The 24879-nt window shown below is 42.0% G+C and overlaps 1 protein-coding gene across 1 annotated transcript in view; it reads left to right on the top strand.

Moving 5' to 3' along the window:
- The first annotated feature begins 2990 nt into the window (after positions 1-2990).
- GPR39 (G protein-coupled receptor 39) overlaps positions 2991-24879 on the top strand; it is an 83655-nt gene continuing 61766 nt past the window's right edge. Inside the window, exon 1 of the mRNA XM_059820689.1 lies at positions 2991-3852. Within this exon, the coding sequence (XP_059676672.1) occupies positions 2991-3852 (862 nt within the window). The remainder of the gene's footprint in view (positions 3853-24879) is intronic.

Raw genomic sequence — 24879 nt, 5'->3', positions numbered from 1 at the left:
AATGAGATGGCAGTTGGCCAAGGACTGAGTGCCTTGCAGCCCTTCCTGCCCTTCAGCTCAGCCAGTGGTCCACAGGCATGGAGGGGTTCTAGATGGTGCACTATAGAAGGTGTGGAAGGTGAGCTTTGTGCAATGGCCTTAAGGATGGGCGATAAAGCTCTGCTTTCTTCTGCTCCAAAAGGCCTTTCACCAGGGTGTTATCCAAGGACCAGGCAAGAAAGCAAACAGCCCTTCAGGAAACCTTGTAGACTCTGTTGGAATACAAACTTGGGCGGATGTCACAGCAGCTTTATTATCTCTGAAAGTGAAAAATCACTTTATATACTACAGCGACCACAATCCATGCTCCATCTCCATGTTTCTCTGGTTCCCACCACTTGTCATCTCTTACCAACAACTGTATCGCTGCAAGCATTCAGGTGAGCATGACTGTGGCTGAGCGAGTGGCGCACAGACCTTGCTGCCACCCTGTGCCCATGCAATCTGCATGTTCAGGATGCTCTATTTTCTTACCAAGGGGCTGACAAGTGATTGGCTGCAGTGTGCAGCATCCGTGTTTTAAACATGCAGCCGGTTTTAAACAGAAATACAGTGATCTCTATCCTTAATGCTCTTGACTCCTCTTTGGTGCTGGGGGCTGAAGTCATGGTGTACAATTGCAACAAATTGGGTCAGGAGGGACTCCCTGGAGGGTTCTCGCAGGTACAACTACACAGGCCACATTCACTTTTAAAACCCCTAAGGAAAAGGCAACAACACAAAAATTAACTTGTGGTACTCAGTGCTACAAGTTATTGAGGAAAACTTAAAAAAATCCCTAAAATTAGACCATTACAAAAATCATAAGTTTATAAACTTGTATCATATCCACCAGGGTAAAGACTATGAGCTCTCAACCTCCATGCCACAAAGAGGAATTAAGCATATTTAGTTAGGGAGAAATGTCTCCCTCCAGGAAGACATATTTTTTTATAATCATCCGTGATAGGGATTTTATACCTATCTCTGGAATACTCACTGCTGATTTATCTAGTCCAGTAACCTATGTAAAATTTTTTTTAATGGTCTCAGTCTATGAGTATCCACAATTGTCTCTTTCCTTCCTATCCCCTTTGTGGCACCAGCTCTTTATTAGAAAGTTAATAAACTTTGTATATGTTCTAAAGATAATATTGAAAACTGCAAAACTGTGTTCTGCATTTTATAATTGGTGTGGAAAAAAGGGGGAGATCTAATCCTATTGGGCCTTCTCTTTCTTTTGCTCTCTCTCTCTCCCTTTTTCCCTTTTGATGGTAAGCAGCAAATTTTAATTAGCTTCATTTCCACAATTCAGTCATGCATATGTAATCTTTGTTCACACTTTTATAAAGTAAAATTAAGTGAAAGAAATTAGGTAATAATAGAAAGCTTGTCTGAGCAGAACAAATGTGAATTATCAGACATAAGGAAAGATGACTGGGACTGCAAGGCTTGAAGTTGTGCAAGGTTTGAGGTGACTTTTCTGAAACAGGAATGCATAAATAATGCATAGAAACAGGTGCTGATTATCCTGTTTTGGGCATCTTTTGTTCATTACATACTTGGGCTGCTGAGGTACAGTGATAACCACTGAATGTGAGGAGACTGCTTAATAACAGCTTTCTAATGTTTCTCTTTTATCATGAGCTGAAAGTGTCACATGAGCTTGTCTAGTTAATAAAAATCACTTTGTGAACCCTCTGTTCTTAGATTTGGTATTGGAGCAGATCACTGTACTGGGCCTTTCTCTTGATTATAGCTGCAAAAGCTGTTCTGCCTTTTCGCATCGTAATTTAAAGGTTTCCTAATCCATATACACACCCTCTAATTAAATGTTTCCAGGGGTTACCTTGGGAGCCTTCAGTGCTATGGTTTGAAACTAAAACTAAAGAGTCCATTAAATTAATTCCCCCTGGGGTGAAACACAGGAGGGGGGAAGTACATTTTCATCCCCTGCTACTCCAGATTATTTGAAAGCATGAGCATGATCGGGATTACTAACTTCATTATTTTTGTTATCTAACATGAGAAGATGGAAATTTAAAGGGAGACAATCGATGTGTCTAAATCTAGAGTTCAGCTTATTTTATAACTTCTGAGAAGACTCTTTACAGTCTAAACAGTTATTTTAAGAAGCTACCAGTTCATCAGCAGCAACTAAAAACCAGAACCTCCTGTTGATGTAAATTAGTCCGTGGCTGCACAAGCTGCGTAACAAACACTGCTGCGGCAGATGCCGAGGTCTTCATTAAAGGAAATGTAAAGTAGTGAAGCATGTTGGCATCAGTGCATATAGAAGTAAAGTCTGAAGCCCAGTTAACGTTAAACTCGTGAGCAGATACTTTCTCTTCAGCACCTGTTCACACATTCAGCCTGACCTCAACCAACCTAATAGCTTTAGGAGGAACACCTCTTTCTGTCCCTGAGAAAGAGCTCCTATTACAGGAAGTGAATTTCAGACTTGGGTGGTTTTCTTTTTTTTTTTTTTTCCTAAACCTGCTTTGCTGCCAGTGACTAGGGATAGCCAAGATTTAGGTTAATGGTTAACAGAGCAGCTATAACCACACAGAAACTCTGACTTCCTCCTGCTGGGGCCGGGACCAAAAGCTGCCTTTGCTTGCAGAGGAAGAGGTAAGCGTTGAAAGGAGAGCAGTTCACACTGCAGAAGGCTGGAGAACGTCAGTTTCACTCAGTAGAGAAAAGAGGAGGAAAATCCAGAAGGAGCAAGAAGAGTTTGCCATAAAGATAGGTAAGAGCTGAAATGCTTTACCGCTCAGCTTATTGACTCAGTGGCTGTGGCTGACAAAACCCACAGGTGTGGCTAGCTGAGACGCGTTCGTTGTACCTAACTGCTCTGACCTGTGCGTCTCGGTCAGAGGGGCAAAGCGAGAAGGGATCTATTTTCTGTGAATTTGAACATCAGAGAGGGCAGGAAGGCTCTTCCTCCCTCCCACTCCCCCCAGGGGCTGCTCATGGCAGGACAAACAGCCCCTTCAGACTGTTCTCATCTCATTGACCACAGCCACATCCCTGAGTTTGAGGTGTCTCTTTGGATCAAGATCACTTTGGCCTCAGTGTATGTCTGCATCTTTGCTGCGGGCATCTTGGGCAACAGCATCACCATCAAGGCCACCAGGATCCTGCAGAAGAAAGGCTACCTGCAGAAGGAGGTCACGGACCACATGGTGAGCCTGGCCTGCTCTGACCTGCTGGTCATCCTGCTGGGCATGCCCGTGGAGTTCTTCAGTGCCATCTGGAGCCCCTTTTCCACCCCCAATGGCAACATGGCTTGCAAGCTCTACTACTTCCTCTTTGAAGCCTGCAGTTATGCCACTGTGCTGCATGTGGCCACCCTCAGCTTTGAGAGGTACGTGGCTATCTGCCACCCCTTCAAGTTCAAGGCAGTCTCTGGACCCCGCACGGTGAAGCTGCTCATCGCCTTTGTGTGGGGGACATCTGTCATAGTGGCTCTGCCCCTGCTCTTTGCCATGGGCACAGAATATCCCCTGGAAACCATTGAGGGCTACAAAGGTACGACTGCCTGCGTCAAGCCTATGTCCAGGCACCACCTCCCTGAGCTGAAGCACAATATGACTATCTGTACCAACCTCTCCACCAAGTGGTCTGTCTTTCAGGCCAGCATCTTCAGTGCCTTCGCTGTGTACATCATAGTGCTGGGATCTGTCACCTTCATGTGCCACAGCATGATGAAAACCCTGATGATCCACAAGGAAGGAACTGTGGCAGTGAAGGGTGAACACCAGGCGCAATACCTAAGAAAAAGTGAGAGCTCAGAGGGCAAGAGCTCCAGGAGACAGATCATTTTATTCCTGGGTAAGAGCCCCGTCCTACTCTACCTCCCCTCCCCTGCCCCCTTCCCACATGGGAAGGAAACCCAGAAGCCTCCATTGCATCTCACCAAGTTCCCCCAAATGGGGGATGTATGGTTTGAAACTGGTGCAAAATGAGGGAGAGGGATACTTTTGGTTGCGATGATATATTTTAAGAAACCTGATTTCCCTGCATGTTTTTGATGTACTCTTTTTGTCGTTAGAACAGGTGGGAGGGAAGAAGAAGGAAAAATCCATTTACTGTCTGCTATTTATGTTGTTTGATTATACTGCATGCCTACATGCAGCAGTATGGGTAATAGCATGCTGCTGCTTGACCTTTTGGGGTAGCAATAGGCAATGGTTGCCTGGATATAAAAAGTAGCTCTACTTGCCTGTTTTCCCATGTGCATGTTTAGTTAAATTACAAATTAAATTACAAATAAATGCATGTTTAGTAAGGCTCTTGATGGGAGGGAAGACTGTCTTGCTTGTCCCACTCTGAAGGCATGTCCCTGTTAATTCAGGATGCTTGCTGGAGGGTACTTATTTAGTGTCAGCAGTTGTGGCTATGTTGCATCCAAGCATTAAGAAAGCTGGGCTGCAGAGTTGATTTGGTCTTGCAAATTACTGTTGCCCTCTTTGAATTTTTTTTCCTGGTTTTATTTGAAGGCCTATAACCTTGGAATTATGTTTGATTCTGATCTCTGTCGCCACATTTATCAGACAAAAACTAATCAAGCTGTCATTTCACCAACTTGGAATCTTTCCAGGCTGTGATCCATGTAGTCCCCACATTTGTTGATGCTCTTAGAGGCACCCTTAATCATGCCTTGGCTGAATTACTGCTAGTTCTTGTTTTGTTGGGTTGCTTAATATGATACTGGATATAATAAATGAACCATCTAGAGTATAAATGCACAGTAGACCTAGTATTTTGTGTTGCTTTTTGGTGCTCTGCTTGATATTGCAAAGGGGGAATTGAAACTTGTGGGTCTGTCCACTTCTACAGCTTTAAGTACTTATTTTATTTAATTTTATTTTATTTTGAACATTCTCTGCTTCCTTGTCTAGTCTTGCTTTTGCCATAGTCTATGGTTGGGACATGAAGCTGCAGGGCAAGGAGCCCACGGTGCACCCAGCTCCTTTTCTGCTGCACCTGTATTAGAGTTGGGAACATGGTGAAAACCTGTCATACAGACAGGGCACATGACTCAAAGGTTTGGGGAAAGGGTGGAGCTGCACACCGTACCAGCAGAGAGGGTGACAAAGGCTTCAAATGGGAGATGTGACACTCCAGGCTATACAGAGCTCTTCCTCACGCTCAGGGTGTACATTTAACGAAGAAATCATCTCCTTGAACAAGGTGTCTGTTAGTCTGGGATGAGAGGCCCCATATCTGGGTGAATAAAATGGCTCTTGATATCTTTACTCCACCAAAAGTACTGATTTCTGGGGTAGAGGCTTAGCGCCTAATGCTAAATACAGCATGTTGCACAAAGCAGAAAAAGAGATAAGGCTCTGCTCCTTAAGTTAAGTGCTACTGTGGGATCCTTAAATGTCTGTGGATCTCTCTCCCCTTGTAAATTATCATCCACAGCTACATTAAAGCCCAGCTTAAGATCCAAATCCTGTAGCAAGTTCTGGCTAGGTTGTGAGATGAAGGTAAATTGCCGTGGCTTTTCTTCCCCTCCTTATTGCTCTTGCTTGGTGATGGTCTAGTGTGGAATAGGGCAGACCTGGGGCTGCTTGCAGAAGTGTTAAAAAGCTAAATGAAAGTAATTGGCTTGTCCTTTATCTTGAGAGAATTTGCTGCCAGTATCTGATGCTTTCTCTGTGCTCTCAGCTTTCTGGAGCCAGTAGATACTTCCATGAATTCCTCAGTATTATTTCAGTGGCAAGACTCTTAGTATGAGTTTTGCTAATTTACTTGGGTTGAGAAATAAATTAATAAACCGAGGAGGAAGAAACTGTGGCCTGCATCCCTGAGAACGGTGCAAAGCAATTTACTTTGGAGATATCATAAAAGTGATGCTTTAGGGCAGTTTTAACCCAGAAGAAATGAACATATAAATTGTTTACAAATCGCTGAATTTGAATATAGTGATTTAGAAGTCCTCTTTGTTTTTCATTTAACAGATGGGTCAAATTAAAACAAATACTTGTGCATTCCCAACATATTTCACTTTTAATGTGAAATGTAAATGACAGTATATAGTATGATGTCTTTGAACATCTAACAGCAATAAACACGATTTAGCATTTTCTTCTTCTAGTTGTTAAAAGTGATAAGTTCTATAAAACAGAGACTAAATTCATAAATCTCCCGACGATGAGAAAAAGCTAAGGAGAAGAAGGCACAAGAAGGAACTGATGCTTTTTTAGCGTCATGTTATTGTGCAGCACTTGAGAAAATTCACGAAAATGAATTGTAAATGTTGAAAGTGAAAGATTACTTACCATAGGTAGTATTGACAGTTGCAGGATGGGCTCCAGATGGGGTGACACCACTGCTGTGGTGGAGGAGGAAGGTGACAAGGGGCCAAGCAAGGAGAGCATCAGCATGCTGGGCAGGCTGAACTCACGTGGGGAAGAGTTTTTGTCCAAGGAAGGTGGCTGTAATGTTCAAGTCTTTCGGCTTAAAGCCCAGATGGTCTGGTTGGGGATTTGAAGTCCTTGATGTAGAGGTGTCAGTTCCTTCTTTTTCTGGCTACCTTGCTACGCTTGTGGTAGAGAGGATGGACTGGCCCAATGGCTGCAGTAACAATTCTATGCCTGGTGTTGGGGAGGGGGTACTTCCAGGGGCTGTTCAGCTCAGATTTTCATAGATTTGTCCCAGTATTTTGGAGAAAACCAATTCTGTTTTTATAAAGTAGGCTGTGCAGTGCCATTCCTTCCAACTTCCTTCCCACTATTGCTGTTGGCTTCAAGAAAAACATGATAGCACATTTATGCCTCTGCTTCATGCTCCTGCCCATGAAATTAGGCATTCCGTGCTTTTGGATAGACTGGGGCATACTTCCTGCAGTCTGTGTGTGTGTGATTTATTTAGTCATCTTCTGAGTCATGTGGTAAAACTCCACTGCCTCCAGTGGGTCAGCACATCCGTATCAGCAGCGTAGATCAGACTGGTTGTACCTATGTTTGTTTTTGTTAAAGCAGCTTTGTTCATGTCGGGACAGCAGAGCTTTCTTCTAGTGAAGGGCTACATGGGTCTGGATGAGTGTAGCCTGTCATGAAGAGCAGAGAAAACACAGCTGAACTTAATTTTTTGAGTGGTTCATGGCAGCATTTGTTAATAAAAGTTTCTCCACTCCCAGCAGCAGGAACTGGATAGCTATAGTGCTTATGAAAATACTTGGCACTTCAATGAAATGCAAGCTTTTAACAGTATTTAAAATCTCCTAATGCTTGGCCCACCCCAACAGGGATTAATTCAGTCTTTGTGGCTACTTGATACTGTCTTTCTCTTGTGGCTGTAAAGGGCAGGGCAGTGATCAGAGAGCTACCTAAGTGGTCACGAGGTGCTGCTGGGGACCTCTTGCTGCGCCAACACCTGAGCTCAGGCCCCTGCCACCGTAGCAGTAAGCTCTTAAGAAAGGGTGAGTTTGGAGACTTATATGTATTATTATATGTATTATAATTGGGTTATAGCAAACAAAGAAGGAGAATGTAATGGAAGGATCCTGTAAAAAAGAGATCCAGCTAGTGCAGTAATTATAAATGTTAAAAAAAGAAGGCACTTTCACAGCTGAAACTATGTAAGTTAAAAATCTTTCGGAAATGTTAACAGGTGGCCTGCTCACTGGGAAAGGGGAGCGGTATGGGACAAGCCTCCACATAAGCTGCTGGTGGGGTGGGCTTTGGCACCGGTGGCTCCATGCCAGCAGTGCTCGCTCACTGTCCATGGCTACATCCTTCTTAATCTGGTTAATAATACAAAGCCACATTTATACAAAAGCAGCTGTATGGTTTGTCATCAGACTAGATCTGACTGACCTGAACTTGTACTCTACAATGAAGTGAGTTTTGACTATCCCAGATGAAAAATTTATTGCTTCTAAAGCTTCTGTTATATTTCCCTTGGCAGCTTCAGTTTTGTGCTTCTGCTAAAAGCCTTAATTATTTTGTATAAAGCAGCCTTAGGCCTACCACAGTAAATACACTGAAATAAAAAAGTCCTTTAGTGTTGCTCTGCTTTTCTTTGTATACACTTCCAATTCGCCCTTTGGAGCAATACTCTTCTGTTTGCACAGCAGAGGGGTCCCACTGCATGGGGCTACTAGGCACTGTGTGTGCTTTGCTGTTTGCCAGTCAGCATCTGGGCAGCGCTTTTCTGTCTCCTGACCACAATGAAACATCCATCCATCTCAAGCTCTTCCTTTTGGAAAAGAGAAATATCAAAGTAACCTGGCTGCTGTGAAATTGTTGAGGTAGGTGCATTAAAGCACTGCTGTAGCTGCAGCAGTTGGCAAGAGCCAGAGCTGCAGCTGGACCTACCTAACTGGAAACCCTGCTGCTACCAGCCTGGCTCTACCAGCTCCCCCATGCCAAGCGAGGCAGATAATTCTCCCTGCTGTCTCTTTCCCGTTACTACAGAACTGCAGCTTTTCTGCTTCAGGACCTCCGGATGTAAGATGAATTTTACCTACATGCCTGGACAGCAAATATCCTACAGCTTCTTTAATGAGCAGGGAAGGGAATTGCTTATCATAATCTATGGCAGTGCCTCCATCTGAGAAAAAGGCAGTGTGGTGGTTTTCTTTTTCTTTGGTCTAATGCTTAAATATGTCAAATACACTGAAGACAGTAGCAGTGGTGGTTTTGTGTGATGTGGTATGATACAGGTAGCTTCAGGTCTGGTCTGCTTTATAGAGCAACAGCAGCTAGAGGCTTTACTGAGACTTTGGTAAGTGCCGTTAGAAGGAAAGAGAGTCCCTGTCTTTAAATCCAAATAAAATGGGCAAAAGGGAAGGCCACAAATGCTATGGAGAGTCACAAATGCATCTGCTGGATCTTGTCCTAGTGCCCTGTCTGCTGGGCTACCTGGCCCCTTGCCTGCCACTTTTTTGGTGGTGACTGTTAAAATGATGCCAGGCTATCCTATAACAATACCAAATGCTACTGTAAACACCATGGACACAGCTGTACCTGGCCATAAGATAAATCTAGATGAAACTTTAAGTCAGAAATTAAAAAGACCTCTTAGAACTTAAGCTTGAGCACCATTCCCTCCCCCCCCATATACTAGTGCTTGCAGATTAATGTTTTGCTCAGAATAAAGGTATTGTGTGTAGAAATAGCCTTTCCAAAGATCACTAATGAAATGTATTTCATAAGGCACTTGGTAAATGGGTTTTCAGGAGGCAGATTACTTCAAGTAGTTGTGAAAAATATGTGGTTGTCATCTAGAGATGACTCAGGCACACTGTAACTTGACAATGGTAGGACTTCTGTTACAGGAAAATTAGATGCTTCTTCACAGGCTGGAAATTGGCTGTTTCTTTTCCTTACTGAAAAAGGTAAAGCTTGGGGATAGAACAGAAATGGAAAGAATAACCTAATTGATTAGATTCCAGAACACAGCTCCAGCCCATGTTCTTTAAACTTGGCTTCATTGACTCCTCTTGGTTCATTTCTTTAATCTTTCCACTCAGCTGCCTTTCTTCAGAGACTTGTTGGAGAGGTGCCTGAAGATAAATACATTGTAGGCTGGGTATGATTTTCATCTCTGTGTTTTATACGATGTCTCCATCAATATATTTCCCTGAGCAGAGCTTCGAATTACACAAGACAAGTAGGAGACTGAATGCACTGAAATGCGTAGTGGGGGCTGAGCAGGGAATGTGAAACACTTAGACCAACAGACATGGGTCTGGCCATTCAACTGATGGGACACCCACCCCCTGTCACTAGTAAGATTTTTCTTTTAGGTGCTGCTTTCTGGAAAAAAGATAAAAGCAAAGGACTTACCTACTGGTGTTCAGTAAAATTTACTTTCCTCTTCTCTGCAAAAGTATTAACCTGGTGTCAACGATAAAACTGATCAATGCTACTGAATGCTGGTAGCACAAAACTGAAGCTCAGCTGTTCAACAGGTGACAACGGAAACACTGCATTAAGGGATTATGGCTTCTTGGGGCAATTGTGTGCAACAAACCTCCTCTGAAGAGCTGTGGGGCTTCTGTTGGTTTTAAAAAGAATACATAGCCACAGTAAAATAGACCCAAGACAAACTTCCAAAATACAGGTATCTGTATGTTCAGTTTTCCCACACTGTAATTTAAAAATGAACATCAGCAGAAACCAGCATAATTTTCCTCCCTATTGTACAGAAAGCCATTTATCTACTGCTGCCTTTAACTGGACTCATGTAATAGAAGATTGTGCTTTTGGCTTAAGTAGACAGTCTTCCTTTCCTCCTACACTGAGGGATGGCAAAATGGTACAGAGAGAAAAAGAATAGAAGAATAGGGACTAAGTGAGGACAGCACCCCCAGGGTATTTAAGACTTTTGTAGTTTTAATGGAAAAATCAATATGTGATTACACTTTGCATTAGAGTACTTAAAAATTTCTTCAACGTGAAAAGTCTGCAGCTTTAAAAACAACCTAACCCTGCAAACACTGTAGTCAGAGAACCAAATTCACCACTGGTGTAATCCACATAATTCTCCATATGTGATATCCTGGCAGATATGGTCTCTGTGGACACGTGACTACTGTCTTTGCTTCTGGGCACAAGAAGACCACAAGGACAATGAGTGCTTTACTGGTGCTTAGTGAAAATCGTGGCCATGCTTCTGTCTTTCAGCAGATGCCTACAAGGAAACTGGTATTTCACCTGGTCTGATAGTGACCTATAGGTGTTGGCGTGCTGATTCAGCCTAGCTAATCCTGTGGTACAGGAAGCACAAGTATCTTTCCACTTCTAAGTGGACAGCTGAGATTTCTTAAGTACTTCTGCCCTATACTTGCCTCTGCCCACAGAATCACACAGAATCACAGAATCACTACGGTTGGAAAAGACCTGTAAGATCATCAAGTCCAACCTGGGGGGGGGGGGAAAACCAACACAAAAAAACAACAAAAACCCAAAAAAAAACCCCACAAACAACCCACGCAAGCCAACCACCACACAACAACAACAAGGCACAACACACCAAAAACCAACCCACCCAACACCACACAGCACCATGTCCATCAAGCTACATCCCACAATGCCACATCCACACGCTCCTTGAATACCTCCAGGGAGGGTGACTCTACCACCTCCCTGGGCAGCCTATTCCAATGTTTCACTACTCTCTCGGTAAAGAACTTTTTCCTAATATCTAGCCTGAACCTCCCCTGGCGCAACTTGAGGCCATTTCCTCTAGTCCTGTCACTAGTCACTTGGGAGAAGAGACCAACACCCACCTCTCTGCAACCCCCCTTCAGGTAGTTGTAGAGAGCGATAAGGTCTCCCCTCAGCCTCCTCTTCTCCAGGCTAAACAACCCCAGCTCCCTCAGCCGCTCCTCATAAGACTTGTGTTCCAGACCCCTCACCAGCTTTGTCGCCCTTCTCTGGACACGCTCCAGCACCTCAATGTCTTTCTTGTAGTGAGGGGCCCAAAACTGAACACAGTATTCGAGGTGCGGCCTCACCAGCGCCGAGTACAGAGGCATGATCACCTCCCTGCTCCTGCTGGCCACACCATTTCTGATACAAGCCAGGATGCCGTTGGCCTTCTTGGCCACCTGGGCACACTGCTGGCTCATATTCAGCCGGCTGTCGATCAACACCCCCAGGTCCTTTTCTGCGGGGGAGTTTACCAGCCACTCGTCCCCAAGCCTGTAGCGTTGCCTGAGGTTGTTGTGGCCAAAGTGTAGAACCCGGCACTTGGCCTTATTGAACTTCATCCGGTTGGCCTCAGCCCATCGATCCAGCCTGTCCAGATCCCTCTGCAGAGCCTTCCTACCCTCAAGCAGATCAACACTCCCTCCCAACTTGGTGTCGTCTGCAAACTTGCTGAGGGTGCACTCTATCCCCTCATCCAGATCATCAGTGAAGACATTAAACAAGACCGGTCCCAAAACTGAGCCCTGGGGGACTCCGCTTGTGACCGGCCGCCAGCTGGATTTCACCCCATTCACTACAACTCTCTGGGCTCGGCCATCCAGCCAGTTTTTCACCCAGCGAAGAGTGTACCTGTCTAAACCACGGGCCGCCAGCTTCTCTAGGAGAATACTGTGGGGAACAGTGTCAAAGGCTTTGCTGAAGTCCAGGTAGACAACATCAACAGCCTTCCCCTCATCCACTAGGCGGGTCACCTGGTCATAGAAGGAGATCAGGTTGGTCAAGCGGGACCTGCCTTTCATGAACCCGTGCTGGCTTGGCCTGATCCCTTGGGTATCCTGCACGTGTCCCGTGAGCGCCCTCAAGATGAGCCTCTCCATAACCTTCCCCGGCACCGAGGTCAGGCTGACAGGCCTGTAGTTCCCCGGATCCTCCTTCCGACCCTTCTTGTAGATGGGCGTCACGTTGGCAAGCCTCCAGTCATCCGGGACCTCCCCCGTTGACCAGGACTGTTGATAAATGATGGAGAGCGGCTTGGCAAGCTCCTTCGCCAGCTCCCTCAGCACCCTTGGGTGGATGCCATCAGGCCCCATAGACTTATGAGTCTCCAGGTGGCATAGCCCAAAGTCTTTAAGCTTCATTAAAGACTGTCACCTGTGTTGGCCTGATACTTAGTATTATTAACATCTTTCTCTCTCTCTTAGAAGCTGTAGATAATTAACCTATCATTGGCCCTTGGTTCTTCTGGCAGCCCTAGGTATATGCTGAGAGAAGGAAGGAGGGAAGTGCAGGCAACATCCCTCACTGTGGCAGCATGAACCAAGAAACAGGCAGGGAGCCACTGCCTTTGGGGAGCTGAGGTCTGGCTGTGTCATCTCAGTTTCTGAAAAACACAATCTGTATCATGGCAAACCCTCTCTAGGGCATGTTTTCTTACAAGTATAAGCCTTGGAAGAGTGGATAAGAAAGCAGGAAGATTTATTTCCATCAAAGTGGAGAAATACAGATGTTGCTCCAGGTATGAAATGAGTTGAGGGAGATAACCCTCAGATAGAATACAGCAGCCTTACAGTAAGTAACCCTGTCCCATCAATTTTGGTCTACTGCCCTCATTCTTTGGTCAAGAGACTATTGTCTTAAGCATTAGTTTTCCAATTTCTCTCTGATTTCTTGCTCCCTCTTCGGAGCCAGACACCATCTCAAATGAAGACTGCTCTTGCAACTCCCCAGTTTCAGTAGATAGGACTCATTTGTGGCAAGTTCACAGATGATTTATTGAAGTCTTCACCTGTGAAAACTAAATGCATTATCTATTCCTCTATTGTTTCATATTCCAATTATACAGCATTTCACAAAATTAAATCTTTTGTTTTCCTAGCTGATGTTAGGACCATGATCTTTAAACAAAGATTGCTAGCCTGTGAATTTTAATGGAAGAGAGCTTTAATATCTGAGCATTTATTAGTAATGTGAAACTTTCTATTTTATCCTCCATAACTACTTCATTTTCTAAAGGCAACATTTGTATTAGAAACTGAGAAACAACCAACTGCCAGCCATTAGGTTAAAGATTATTTTTTCCCCTTTCATTATTATGAGTTCCTAAACGTATAATTTTACTGGATAGGTAGTACATTTGAAAAACTAGTAAGAAAGAATTTTAAAATTATGTTTTCCACTGAAGATAAACAGTTAAGATTACATTTGGCACAATGTGCTGTAGCACTTTTTTAGCCTTTTTTGAGGCATCGTAAGCATGTTTATGCTGCTAGATGCCAGCCCTATACTTAAGTGAGAAAGCAGTTTTCCTTCTGATCTCTGTTGTGGATGCATAAGTAATAATGTCAAGGTCAAAATATTACAGATTAAATGAGTCTGCCAAGAACCTCTTAATCGTATAAATAGTGACTTACAAGGAAAGGTGAAATTGAGAAAGAGGTCTGGTATTGTTATGAGCTAACTTTTCCTTGTTTCCCCTTAAGCTCTTTCTAGGCCTGTGGTTGTCGCATTTAATTCTGTCTTAAAAGCACTTACTATGTTTGTTTTTATGAATTTTTAAAATAAGGTATTTAAGTTGAAAGTGCAGCTTATGGGCTTAGAGTTGGGGATTTCTCTGATGGCAAGTGTATGCTTGTTATGGAAACATAGGGAGAGTTCTGTGAGCACTCAAAACCCACTGGACATCCACCTGCAAACAGGTGCACATATGAAATAATTACCAGGACACTAAACTTTACTCATGAATATAAAGAAACCCAGGCACAGTGGTGCATTAGAGAAGATAACATTGCTTAGCTATCCATCCTTGTCCTCACTCAGCATAAATAGCTTTCTTTTCTTGTGTTTTATTAGGTAGTATCTGCACAGATATCAGGAAGCCATTCTGCTCCAATCTCTAGGTGAACCCTGCAAAAGAGCTCAGATACAGCCCCTTTCAGAGGGTAATCTAAACATTTTGTCCCTGTTCGTATAGCATTTCTGCAAATCCACCTTACTTTGCTCCTCCATATAATATTGCCAGCTTGCTTTTTGTTGAATGTAATGCTTGTCTTACATAACTAAAGGAGGGGCTGCCTCATGATCAGTCTTTTGTTTTAGTGGTATATCTAGCATGGTGCTGCTGAAGGTGATTTTGATTTGAAGAAATATTAGAAGACTGTCCTGATTGCTCCTTCCTAGAAAAATCCCTGGAGTTCAGTATATGTGTACACCTTCTATTAAATTGCAGTAACTGCAATTATTCTAGCACTTTTTCCATAAAGCGTATAATTTAAATTGTGGAACTCATTGTTCTGGAGGCCAAATGTAAAAGTGGGCTCCAAAAGAGATTAAATGTAACCTTGAAGGATAGTGCTGTCAAGAACAAGATATAATCTCCACTTTAGAGAGTCCTGAGTGCCAGAAACTTGGTGTGAATAGTATAGGAAAATCCCTCTATGCTTGTCCTTTCTCCCGCAGATGTCTATGTGGGATCATCACGGAGAGAAATTAATGGACAGATGAGTCCTAGATCTGTCCCAGTATGTCTGCTTTTAATCTGAAACTTTCTCTATATGCCCAAATAGGCAAGTAATCAGAGTCTGCCTTCAGCCAGCTACAGGAACATGAGCTTTTTAAGATAGTAGAACAAAAAGTTTGATTGGACAAGAAAAAGATCTATTAAAATGCTCTCCCTCAAATTTTGGTTATTTTTTCCCTACACCTACCTGCCCTCTCAAACATAAACTTTTCAAGAAAAAAATGTATTCATTATTGGGTGTGTTTTTTATCTGTGTGTGTGCGTGTGTGTGTCAGCTCTGGTATTTGTTGATTTTTTTCTTCCTGTGCCTCACATTCTGTCTCTCCAATAAAGACAACTTTTGAGCTCCCTGATTTTGAAAATAAAACTGAACTTAAATTTGTCCCTTAAAGGCATTAAGAATGAAAGTCCTCACCCACTGAGTCTCTTAGTAATGCTTAAGGATATCTATAGAAGAGAAGTTCTTGAAACTGCTCTGACTGAGCCAACAATCAGAGTTAAACTTTTAAAGTAACGTAATTAAGGATTGCAGTACCTCAGCAATATGGTACACAGAGATTCAAACAGTCTTTATTGTGGACACAACTTTAACATGTCAGGTTTTTAACCATTAGATAAGAAGTAATGTGGTATGGTGAAGAACAAACAGAAGTCAAAAGCAAGCACGCAGGTCAAGTTTGCCCTTGCCCTTCAGACAGTGAAATTGCTAAAAGCCTTCCGACTTTCTGTCACAAGTTTAGTCAACAGATATTTCTGATCAGTCGAAAGAAATGCAGGCCTAAAATGGATGGAATGGGTTGTGTCCCAGGTGTTCAAAAGATGGTATTTAAGTGATCTTTTTGTCTTGAAAGCTGAAATACCTAAATTCTAGGGGTAGTAATGATCACATCAACTCCTGCCAGAATGTGTAAAAGCATCTATTGGTATTTGCAGATGCACACATACCTTTGAAAATCTTGGACAATGATTCTATGGGCATAACGTAACTACTGAAGTATAATGGGTTAAATTTTTTTTTTTTTTTAAAACTTGAACTTTTGAAAAAATGCAATGTCTAACTGCCCATGTTGAGGTTAGAGAAAAAGGCTACTAAGATGACTGGAGAATGGGGAGAGAAACATTTAACAGAAGCTAAAATGAGATTGTATTCTTTAATGTAGCAAAATGAAGAACACGGCTGGCTTTGAGTTGTCTGTAAGTACATTGGGGCAGTGAGTACCGAGGAAAGAGAAAGATCTGTTTTGTACCCTGGTTGGAAAATCTTGCAAAACTGATTCAGTAACAGCCATATGCAGAGTGACTCCTGGTACAATCAATCTGATCTCTTCATGCAATGAGTTAAGCTTAGCAGTCTTGCTGTCCATCTTTAGAAACTGCCCAGGGAGCCCAGCCTATTTAAGTTAGGCCTTATGTCAAGGAGTTTGCAATTGCTTTTGTTTCATTCGTAGGGCCAAGGACCTTCCCTCCAGCGTGCACAAATCTTCCGCTTCAGCTTAGAGACTTGAGTCTGAAAGTTGTAGTACCCTTGATTAACTCTGAATTTACAGAGATTTAAATCTGTGCTTAGTATGGATTTGCTAATTTGGTCTATTAAATAAAACCAGCAATAGAAGAGCAAAACAGGAGAGGAGTTCTGAAACTGCTGTCTGCTGGTCTGGTGGGTATGAAGGCCCATCACCCCGCAGCTGGAGCAGTCTCTGAGCAAAGCCAGAGCAGATCTGATCTCTGTGCCTGTGGAGGTTTGTGAGTGTATATCTCTTCTCTCTTTCAGTGCTTCTCTTGTGCCCTTTCTTAAAAGATTTTCCCCACCTAGTGTACTTGGAGGCAGCCTGGGGAGTTCATTGTTAAAAGTTAATGTCTGGAGATCGAAACTTTCCATTGTCTTGATTCCCTTCCCTTTTCCTATTCCTGCTCATATACACATCTACTGAATTCTAAAAAGCTTTTTGATAGCGACTTGAAATTAAAATGTCCCCTTTCTATTTGTCTTCTGGTCCAAGCCAACATTCTTTTCCATTCTAAAAAGTATATTGACAATTTGGGAAACGTTGTCCTGCAGTGTGAACACTCTGATATTACAAAATATTGCCATGTTCTCTGCATTGATCTAAACAATGGCATTGGCACAAGAACTAGTAGGTCTATAGGGGCCATGAATGGGTACAGACAGAAATTAGAAAATTTCTAATCATGAGAAGGACATGTTCAGGGACAGCCTTCCAAATGTAGAGCTGGACCAAACTAGTTCAGCTTCTGGGGTAGAGAACGTGATCATTTCTGCAAGTCCATGATGTAGTTGCCCATGCAGGGAGTGGAGGCATGTCTCTGGTCATAAAGCCCAGATCTCCACTGGGCTGGATGGAAGAGGTTATGTTTATTGCTCCTTGGTGTGGCACTGCGTGACCTTATCCTTCTTTGGGAGGGTGCTGAACTTGCAAAGAAGGTCCAGCATGCCCGATGACTAGCATTCAAAAGCTATCCTGTCTCCGAGAAAGAATTGCTTTACCCTTATCAAATGGAAGTGAAATTTGAAATGACTTAATGTTTATTTGCTGACAGGCAGGAATGTCATCTAAATTGACTGCCACAACTCAAACGCAGTGCTGTAGGACCAAATCATAACCTCTTGTTGGCCTTCAATGAAACAATGTTAAGTTTGGGGAGTGGAGATATTATATTGGCCTCCCTGGATGTATGGATAGCATTCTCATTTTGAAGTTTTATACAATGAAGTTATATTTGATATTTGCATAATTCAAATAGATGAAATCCTCAAACAGACACAGAAGACTTGATTTCATTAACTTGGGATGCAGCCATTCCCATCTCTCATGCAAATGGCAAATACCTTTCCTGTAAGTATACTTTAAAGATTCATTTCTTTCTCTAATCAAGTGTTGAAATCCTACCCACGGGAATCAGAATTGATTCCTTTTCCCTTCAGACTGAATACCATAGACCTTATTTGGGTTATCTTCTGTCATGAAATGTAAGGTTAACCCTTCTGTGTGCTGCGAATCAGATAAATGTGTTCCTGTTTCCTGCCCAAACACACTGAAAATGTACATGGTGCCATTGTCCTGCAAATGTAGCTGTCAGCTCTGCAAAGCTAAGGGAAGCTCTGCCGATTGTCAACAAGGATCTATTTCCACCGAAACCTTGACCTTGAAAGCAGGTTTTTAAATTTCCTCCTGGGCCTTGAATGCTGTAATTGATTATAGTTGTTTTGGTTTTAGTCTTAACAATCAAGGTGAAGAATTGCTCACAGATTTGTTAAGATGTCAGAAGGCAGGCAGCTTCCCCACACCACATGGACATTGTCAAGGAGCCACAATGGACTCTTGCAAGCCTTCCATGAAGCACTGATGTTTCTGGTTGAAAATGGAAATTGGACAGAAACAGTCCTTTCTTGGAGCTGGCACCTGTGCCTTGCTCTCTGTGGGGGACCTCCTGGGGCATGAGAGAGCTCCACTGCATTAATGCAATTTAATAGGCATCAGTGGAGAATTAAAGGTATGTGATGTTGGTCCAAGTAGTCCCTCACACTATGTAGTCTGAGCCCATGGCTGGGACTCCCGTCCATAGCAGCGCTTAGGTGAATTTCCCCCCCTCCTTACTACTGAATTGTCCACACATCTTTGTATTCTATTTTCTGGTTCACCTTCTTGGTAATAGAGTTCTGCATTTATTTTTTGTCTTTCAGATATATCACTTTTCACTTCAATTGTCTTATATTAGTTGAAACTGATAGCCTGACCCTTTGGCCACTGTGCTTCTCTGAAATATTTCACAGTGCTTTCATGGAAAGCAGGATGCTCTGCTACCTTCTAATGAAGAGCTGCTTTAAAAACAAGCAAACAAACAAAAAGAGGAAAAAATGAATTTTTCTTTGTAATTTGGAATGCTTAGTTTTCTGGTTCTCTTTGTCTTAGAACACAAAGTAGTCATTGGGGAGGGTTTTTCTCTCTGTACTGAAAGTGAATTTATGGTGTGCTCTCTGCCTCTCCTGCCCACTAGCCTGCCCTGTACAAGAAAGCAGTAGGAGGTCAGCTGCATTGAACAGCTCAAGAAAAGCCAAGATGTCTTGCGATCTCCTCTTGTATTAAAGGAAGATTTTACACTGTAATTGGCACTAATTGGTAAACCCTCCCTTAAGTGTATACACATTGTAGTATTTGACCTCTAAAATTCCTAGTGTGGGGATGCACACTGGGAAGCAAGCACCGGCTTGCTCTGGTGTTTTGGTTCCTACATCAGATGTCAGCTGCCTTTCACGAATGTGTTTAAAAGTTCAGCACTGTGGTTCCCGACCGCTTTTGATCAGCCTGGCTTTACTGCTTCAGTTTAGTTAAACCTTGCACTACCCCTTCAAACCTCTGAGTTGCCTGGACCACTGGGGCATGCAAAGCCCGATACCTGATACCAGCTCAAACAAAGGTAGTAGTAGACCGAGATATAGTCTGTCTCTGCTTTTCTGGGGGTTCATGTGACACAAAAAAATGTGGCTTTTTGACACCAGGGAACGCTGAAACTGTCTATATCTATATATACCCACAGACATGTGTGTATGTGATATATACATACATATATAGGAGTATAGACTAATTAGGAGTAGCCATTCTCACCAAACCATTTGTTGTATCTCAAGGCACGTTCCTCACGCTGAGCAGCTTCCTCACACTTTGAAGTTACAACAGCCCGGAGCCCTCTTGGTTGGCAACATGTTGCATTTTACAAGAAAAGCAGCTCAAAATAATAGGGTCTGAAACAATTACTTCATCTTCATGTATCTGGAAATTTTTGAGGTTTCCTTTCAGTTTTGGGGTGCGTTTTTGGTTTGTTTGTTTTTGTCTTTAAGCAGACTCAGCTCAGGGGGCCCCATCTCCCATCCTGAGCAGCCACACTTTGGAAAAAAGCTCATTCAGCAAAAGCTCCAAGAGCCTAGAGAGTAAGGCAAACACCATGCTTGTCAGGGTGCACTGGAGATCAATGCACTGAATTCAGCAGGAGATAGAAGCATTTCAGACTTTTGGTGACAAAAATCTTATTGACTGAACTCTACTTTCAAGTCATTTCAGGTCAGGAATAACTGCCATCTTTACATCACCATTTCCAAATTCTTTATTGAATTGAAACAACACTGAGAAAGTCAGTGTCCCTAAGGTTCAAATCTTCTTTAATTAATTTTCCTACTATTTTAATGTATCGATGGTTCTGATCATTTTTGCTCAATATGGTTTTGAGGAGAAAATTCTGAGGCATGAAAAAATCTGTTTAAAGTGAAACATCATGCTTTTGATGCAAGGACTGATGTTCTATAGGAGGAATAGAAACAAAAATCTCATGATAACCCCTCTGCTTTCCTAAAATAGAAAACCTGCCTAGTTAATGCATATAAATGAATGTACATTCACTTCCTTTTTTTGAGGTTAGTAAAGCTGATTAACATCAGGTACCGCAATTTATTTAAAGCAGTTGAGTGATTATTCTGCTTCCTATCCCATGAACATGCAACTTATTTATTACTGAGGGTTTGGGTTTTTTTTAAATTGTATCCTTGAAATCACATTGGGGACATATCTTTGTCATCAGAGTTTTAAAATAAGTATTTTACAAGACGTAATTCTGGTATATAAGCAAAGAAGAAAAATTGGGCAATGCTACAGAAATTCAATAAACTGTTGTGATACATCGTCTTACAGGAAAGGACCTGAAATCCTTAGGAGTGAAATAATGTATTGACAATTTGGGGTTATACAAGTAGAATTCAATATTCAGCATTATTAAATTAGAAATTGAGAGTTTCAGCAAAACAAAACAGTTTTTCGTATAAAATTTAAAATGGGTGAAGCTACTTTGCTTTATTATGACACTGGGTGGATCAAGGTGCTTTGGCTGAGAGTTATCTTCCAGCAGATCATCATAAAGTGATTTGTGTGTGTTGGCCTTTCCTGTTATGTTAGTCTAATGAGAATTTATTTTCTGCTTGCTAGTAGAGGCTGCCATAGCTTCTGCTGTGTTGTTGTTAGTTATGCCAAACAGGTTAAGTTACTCTGTCTAGGACTGTCTTTGATAAAATTGCATCTTCCCTTCTCTCCAACCATCCATCCTCAGGACTGAGAAAGACAGACAAGTCAGCAGATACCGGCTGCAGTTGGAGGTGGCCAGGAGCTGGGCCGTTGTGGAGATTTTGCAGGCTTGCTCCTTGTTGACCTTTTTGATAACTTTAATAAGCTGGCTGTTGAACAGAAATCCCTTTAACCTGGTTAAAAGTTGTTCTCTAAGTTTGCATAGTTTGGGGTATTACTGGAGTCTTCTTGGAGCTGGGAGCACTTTAATTCCTCATGCTTGGTAATCGTCTGTAAGGGCATGTAAAATTGTGTGTGAAGGAAAAGAAACACTGAGATTCTTAAACACAGTATTATTATTAAGTGTAGCAACACCATTTTATATTAACTATCACTTCAGTATGAAAATTCTGTTTCAGGATTAATGACTAAATCATAGGCACTTCTAGCCAAAATAAATGAAACTGTTGACGTGAGCACCGTAACAGAGCTGAGAGTTTCAGTATTAGGTCTGCCTTCCCACAGGAACACATGCATAGCTCTCATTAATATTTGCAAGTTCTGTCTATCTACCAGTAGAGGAACACACACCACTTAAAAGCTGGGGGAAAATCAAAAAGAATCTGCTCTGGAAGTTTCCCCACCAGAGCACTTGAACCTCATCTAAGGAGTATTATGGGACAGAAAAAAGCTCTGCAGCTGGTGAACTTTATGGCAAAGTTGCATTTCTTCCTCAGACCAGCTGTAAAAACAAAAGTTAAAATAAATCTTCTACATTCTGCAGATGTGCAGACAATTCATGAATAAAATGTAATTCTGCATAATATATAATATAATAACAAGTTAAAAAAATTCAAAGCAGCTGGATGCTGCTCATTTAGAATCACCAACTTCTGAAAACAATTATATCCGGTAGCCTATCCTGACTTAGCTGAAGCAGTACTGATTTATACAAATGTAGGTACTTCAGTGACGTATCTTGTAATTTATCTATTACATGGTAGCATTTTGGAGCCCAATCTGAGACCAGGGGCCCACTGCATTATGCACTGTACACACAAGAAGAAGGAATCTCTATGTCAAAACATACCCAATCTATGTAGTTAGAACCAGAAAGAATGGTAAAAAGGAAATTCAACACATAGAGTTGATCTTCTCCAGCTTTTATTAACACAGCTGTTGCATATGAAGTGCATGTGTTAAATATTTTGAAACTAGATAAGAAATGTTTACTTACTGAAGAAAAGTGGCCCAGCTACTTCTGAGAACTACAGGCTATGTGACAACTGTGTAGCATGTTTTAGGTAATTCAGTTTTGCATTTCCTGAAAATGCACATGCAAGAATCATCATTGTAAAAACAATTATTTTTCTCTGAAGAGTTCACCATTGCCAGGAGCTCCAACATATGTTGCATTTTTTAAAATATTCATCATGGGTTAGTAGATGAAAATGAACTGTAGTCAGCTGTCAAGGGGAGATGGATTTGAGTATCAAGAAATGCTGCTAGTAGACTCTCATTGTCAGCCACCTCTGATGCTGGTGTTGGAAGATGAAGAGGATTATTTGCACCAGCTTGTAGCTGCTCAAAGGAAAAATAACTTCTGTGTATTTGCAGATTAGGCTAGACATAGGCTTTGCTTCTCTGAAGAAAACTCCTTAATATAACTTGCATTGAGGCTCTGAAATGCAGCCTGTTTGTATTTCTCCCTTGGCAGTGTGAGAAAACCTCATCTCTCCCTGATCTGCATTTGAACAGTCTTCATTTTTATCTCTTTTAGACAAGGGACTTCACTGCTTTAAACACTTCCTCTCTTTCTCTCTCATTTGAGCATGGAGATACTGGGAGGTTTTTTTTAATCTTGAGCCTGTGCAATAGTCTAACTATTTGCTTTACAGTGTCTCTGGTTTGTTGTTGATGGGCAGTCATATTTCCAAATGGACTGACTACAGCTCTCCTGGGGGAGTCTGTTTTGTCTGATTGTGTCTTGGAGTAACACAAGGACAGCCTGCAGGCTTGCTTGTTCATAGTCCTGCACATTCAGACACATTGGTGCATTAAACTTCTGCGCTTTATGCATTTAGGATGGCAGGCTTCCTGTGACACATAGGGTGTAGGCTTATAATTTCTAATAAATCTGCAGTTTCATGTGTAAAAGAATTATATGGAGTGTAGGAAAATTAAGAGAGCAATGAAACCGTACAGTTTAATTCAGGCACACATCACTCCACAGGAATAGCCATTTGTGTGAGTGATGTGGGTGTCACTTTAATGCTTGCTGCACAACCAAATGTTTTGGACTTTTCAAAAGACCAGCATCTGATGCTAATAGTGCAGGTTTTCTGAGCCCATGATATCAAGATGTGAAGAAATGAAGCTGAAACATCTCCTTTCTTTCCCCTTCCTTTACATCTTCCACCAATATGCCATTCTAGGTCAATCAGCAATGAACAAACATGTGGGATCTCTAAATGGGATAAATGTGTACAGTTTACTACTGGCACTTGATTTGAGACCAAACATGAGTAATTAACCAATTTTTGGAGACTGATCTTCCTTTTTGCCCTACCTGCAATCCCTTTCTCCTCAGCTGGCTGTACAACAGTCTGTCAGTATGTATCTGCAGATAATACAAGAAATTGCTTCTCTCCCTGAGTATCTTCCCTGCCTTTAATTTGGTAGTTTATATGTGGAAAATATGATTATATAGGCTGTGATTTGACAGAGGGTGTTTTCCCCTTGAATGCCCGTAAGACCAAAAGTGCTTGCGAAGTGTCCATCACTTTATGCTTCAGAGACAACTTCCTCTTTATATCTTACAAAATCCTATAAGCCAGGAATGTCTCGTGTTCATAAAATCTATGGCTCCCTATTACATCGTAGCCGTAATAGTTTTTTTACGGCTCTTGTGCTCTTTCTCAAGCGGGCAGGACAGTTGCCTGAAAACAAGCACCAGATCTGTTGACCAAGGTATATGCATAGTCTGATTGAAGAAGAGCTAATATTGTCTGCTCTCGTGTTTTGGAGCGTAGCCTAAGAGGACTTTTTATTTCTCTGGTTGGAGAAAGAAGTGGCAGCTTCATAAAGCCATATTACTTGTTAACTGTTACAGATGAAGATAATCTGAAACACAGGAACGCTTAATAACAGAAAGCACTGGACAGAAGAAGATTTTCTATATGGGAAATTGCCCATCCACAGCATAGTAAAGATTTTATTCCTTTCATAAGTCAGGATTCTGACTTCAACTAAAGCTTTTACAACTTCAAATTTTTATCCTACTGTCCAGCTGCTTCTTTGTTTCTTTTGGAGAACCAGTTAAGACCTGTACTTTTAAAACACCTTTTCCATGCCCCAGCACCATGCACCAAAGTCTATGCATACACTTTGCTTACAGTCTGCCCAGGCTTATTTGTTATTTAACCTGCTTGCAATTAGGGTTCTAAAATGGAAGCTAGTTTTACCCCTTCACAGTTATGGAGCAAACAGCAATTTTCTCAGTGCTCAGTAGTAGCAAACTCCCTCATTCTCCCATTCTTCCCCCAAATCAAAAGTAAACAGGATTTAATTTCATTCCCCCAGCCCCTACCTTAAGTTGTTCTGTCTCAACGGCACCATCACCGTGATTTTATTTAACTAGTCTCATTCTTTACACCTTTTGAAATAAACATGTTTACTGGCAATAAATTTGCTAAATTTGTAACCCTTACACTCAGGGACTATGCCCTCAGGTCCTCTGTGTTTTTGTTATAGAAAGATTGGAGAGGAACTTCAAATGGTGTAGCTGTATCTTTTTCTTTTCTTTTAAAAAGCAGCAGAAATTATTTCAATGACACACAGAATGATTTGTGTTGCAGAATAGCTGGAAAGAGGGTTTCCCTCCATT

The sequence above is a fragment of the Gavia stellata genome, chromosome 8 (genome assembly GCF_030936135.1).
Source record: "Gavia stellata isolate bGavSte3 chromosome 8, bGavSte3.hap2, whole genome shotgun sequence".
Lineage (NCBI taxonomy): Eukaryota > Metazoa > Chordata > Aves > Gaviiformes > Gaviidae > Gavia > Gavia stellata.
This window is presented reverse-complemented; position numbering and strand designations above follow the sequence as displayed.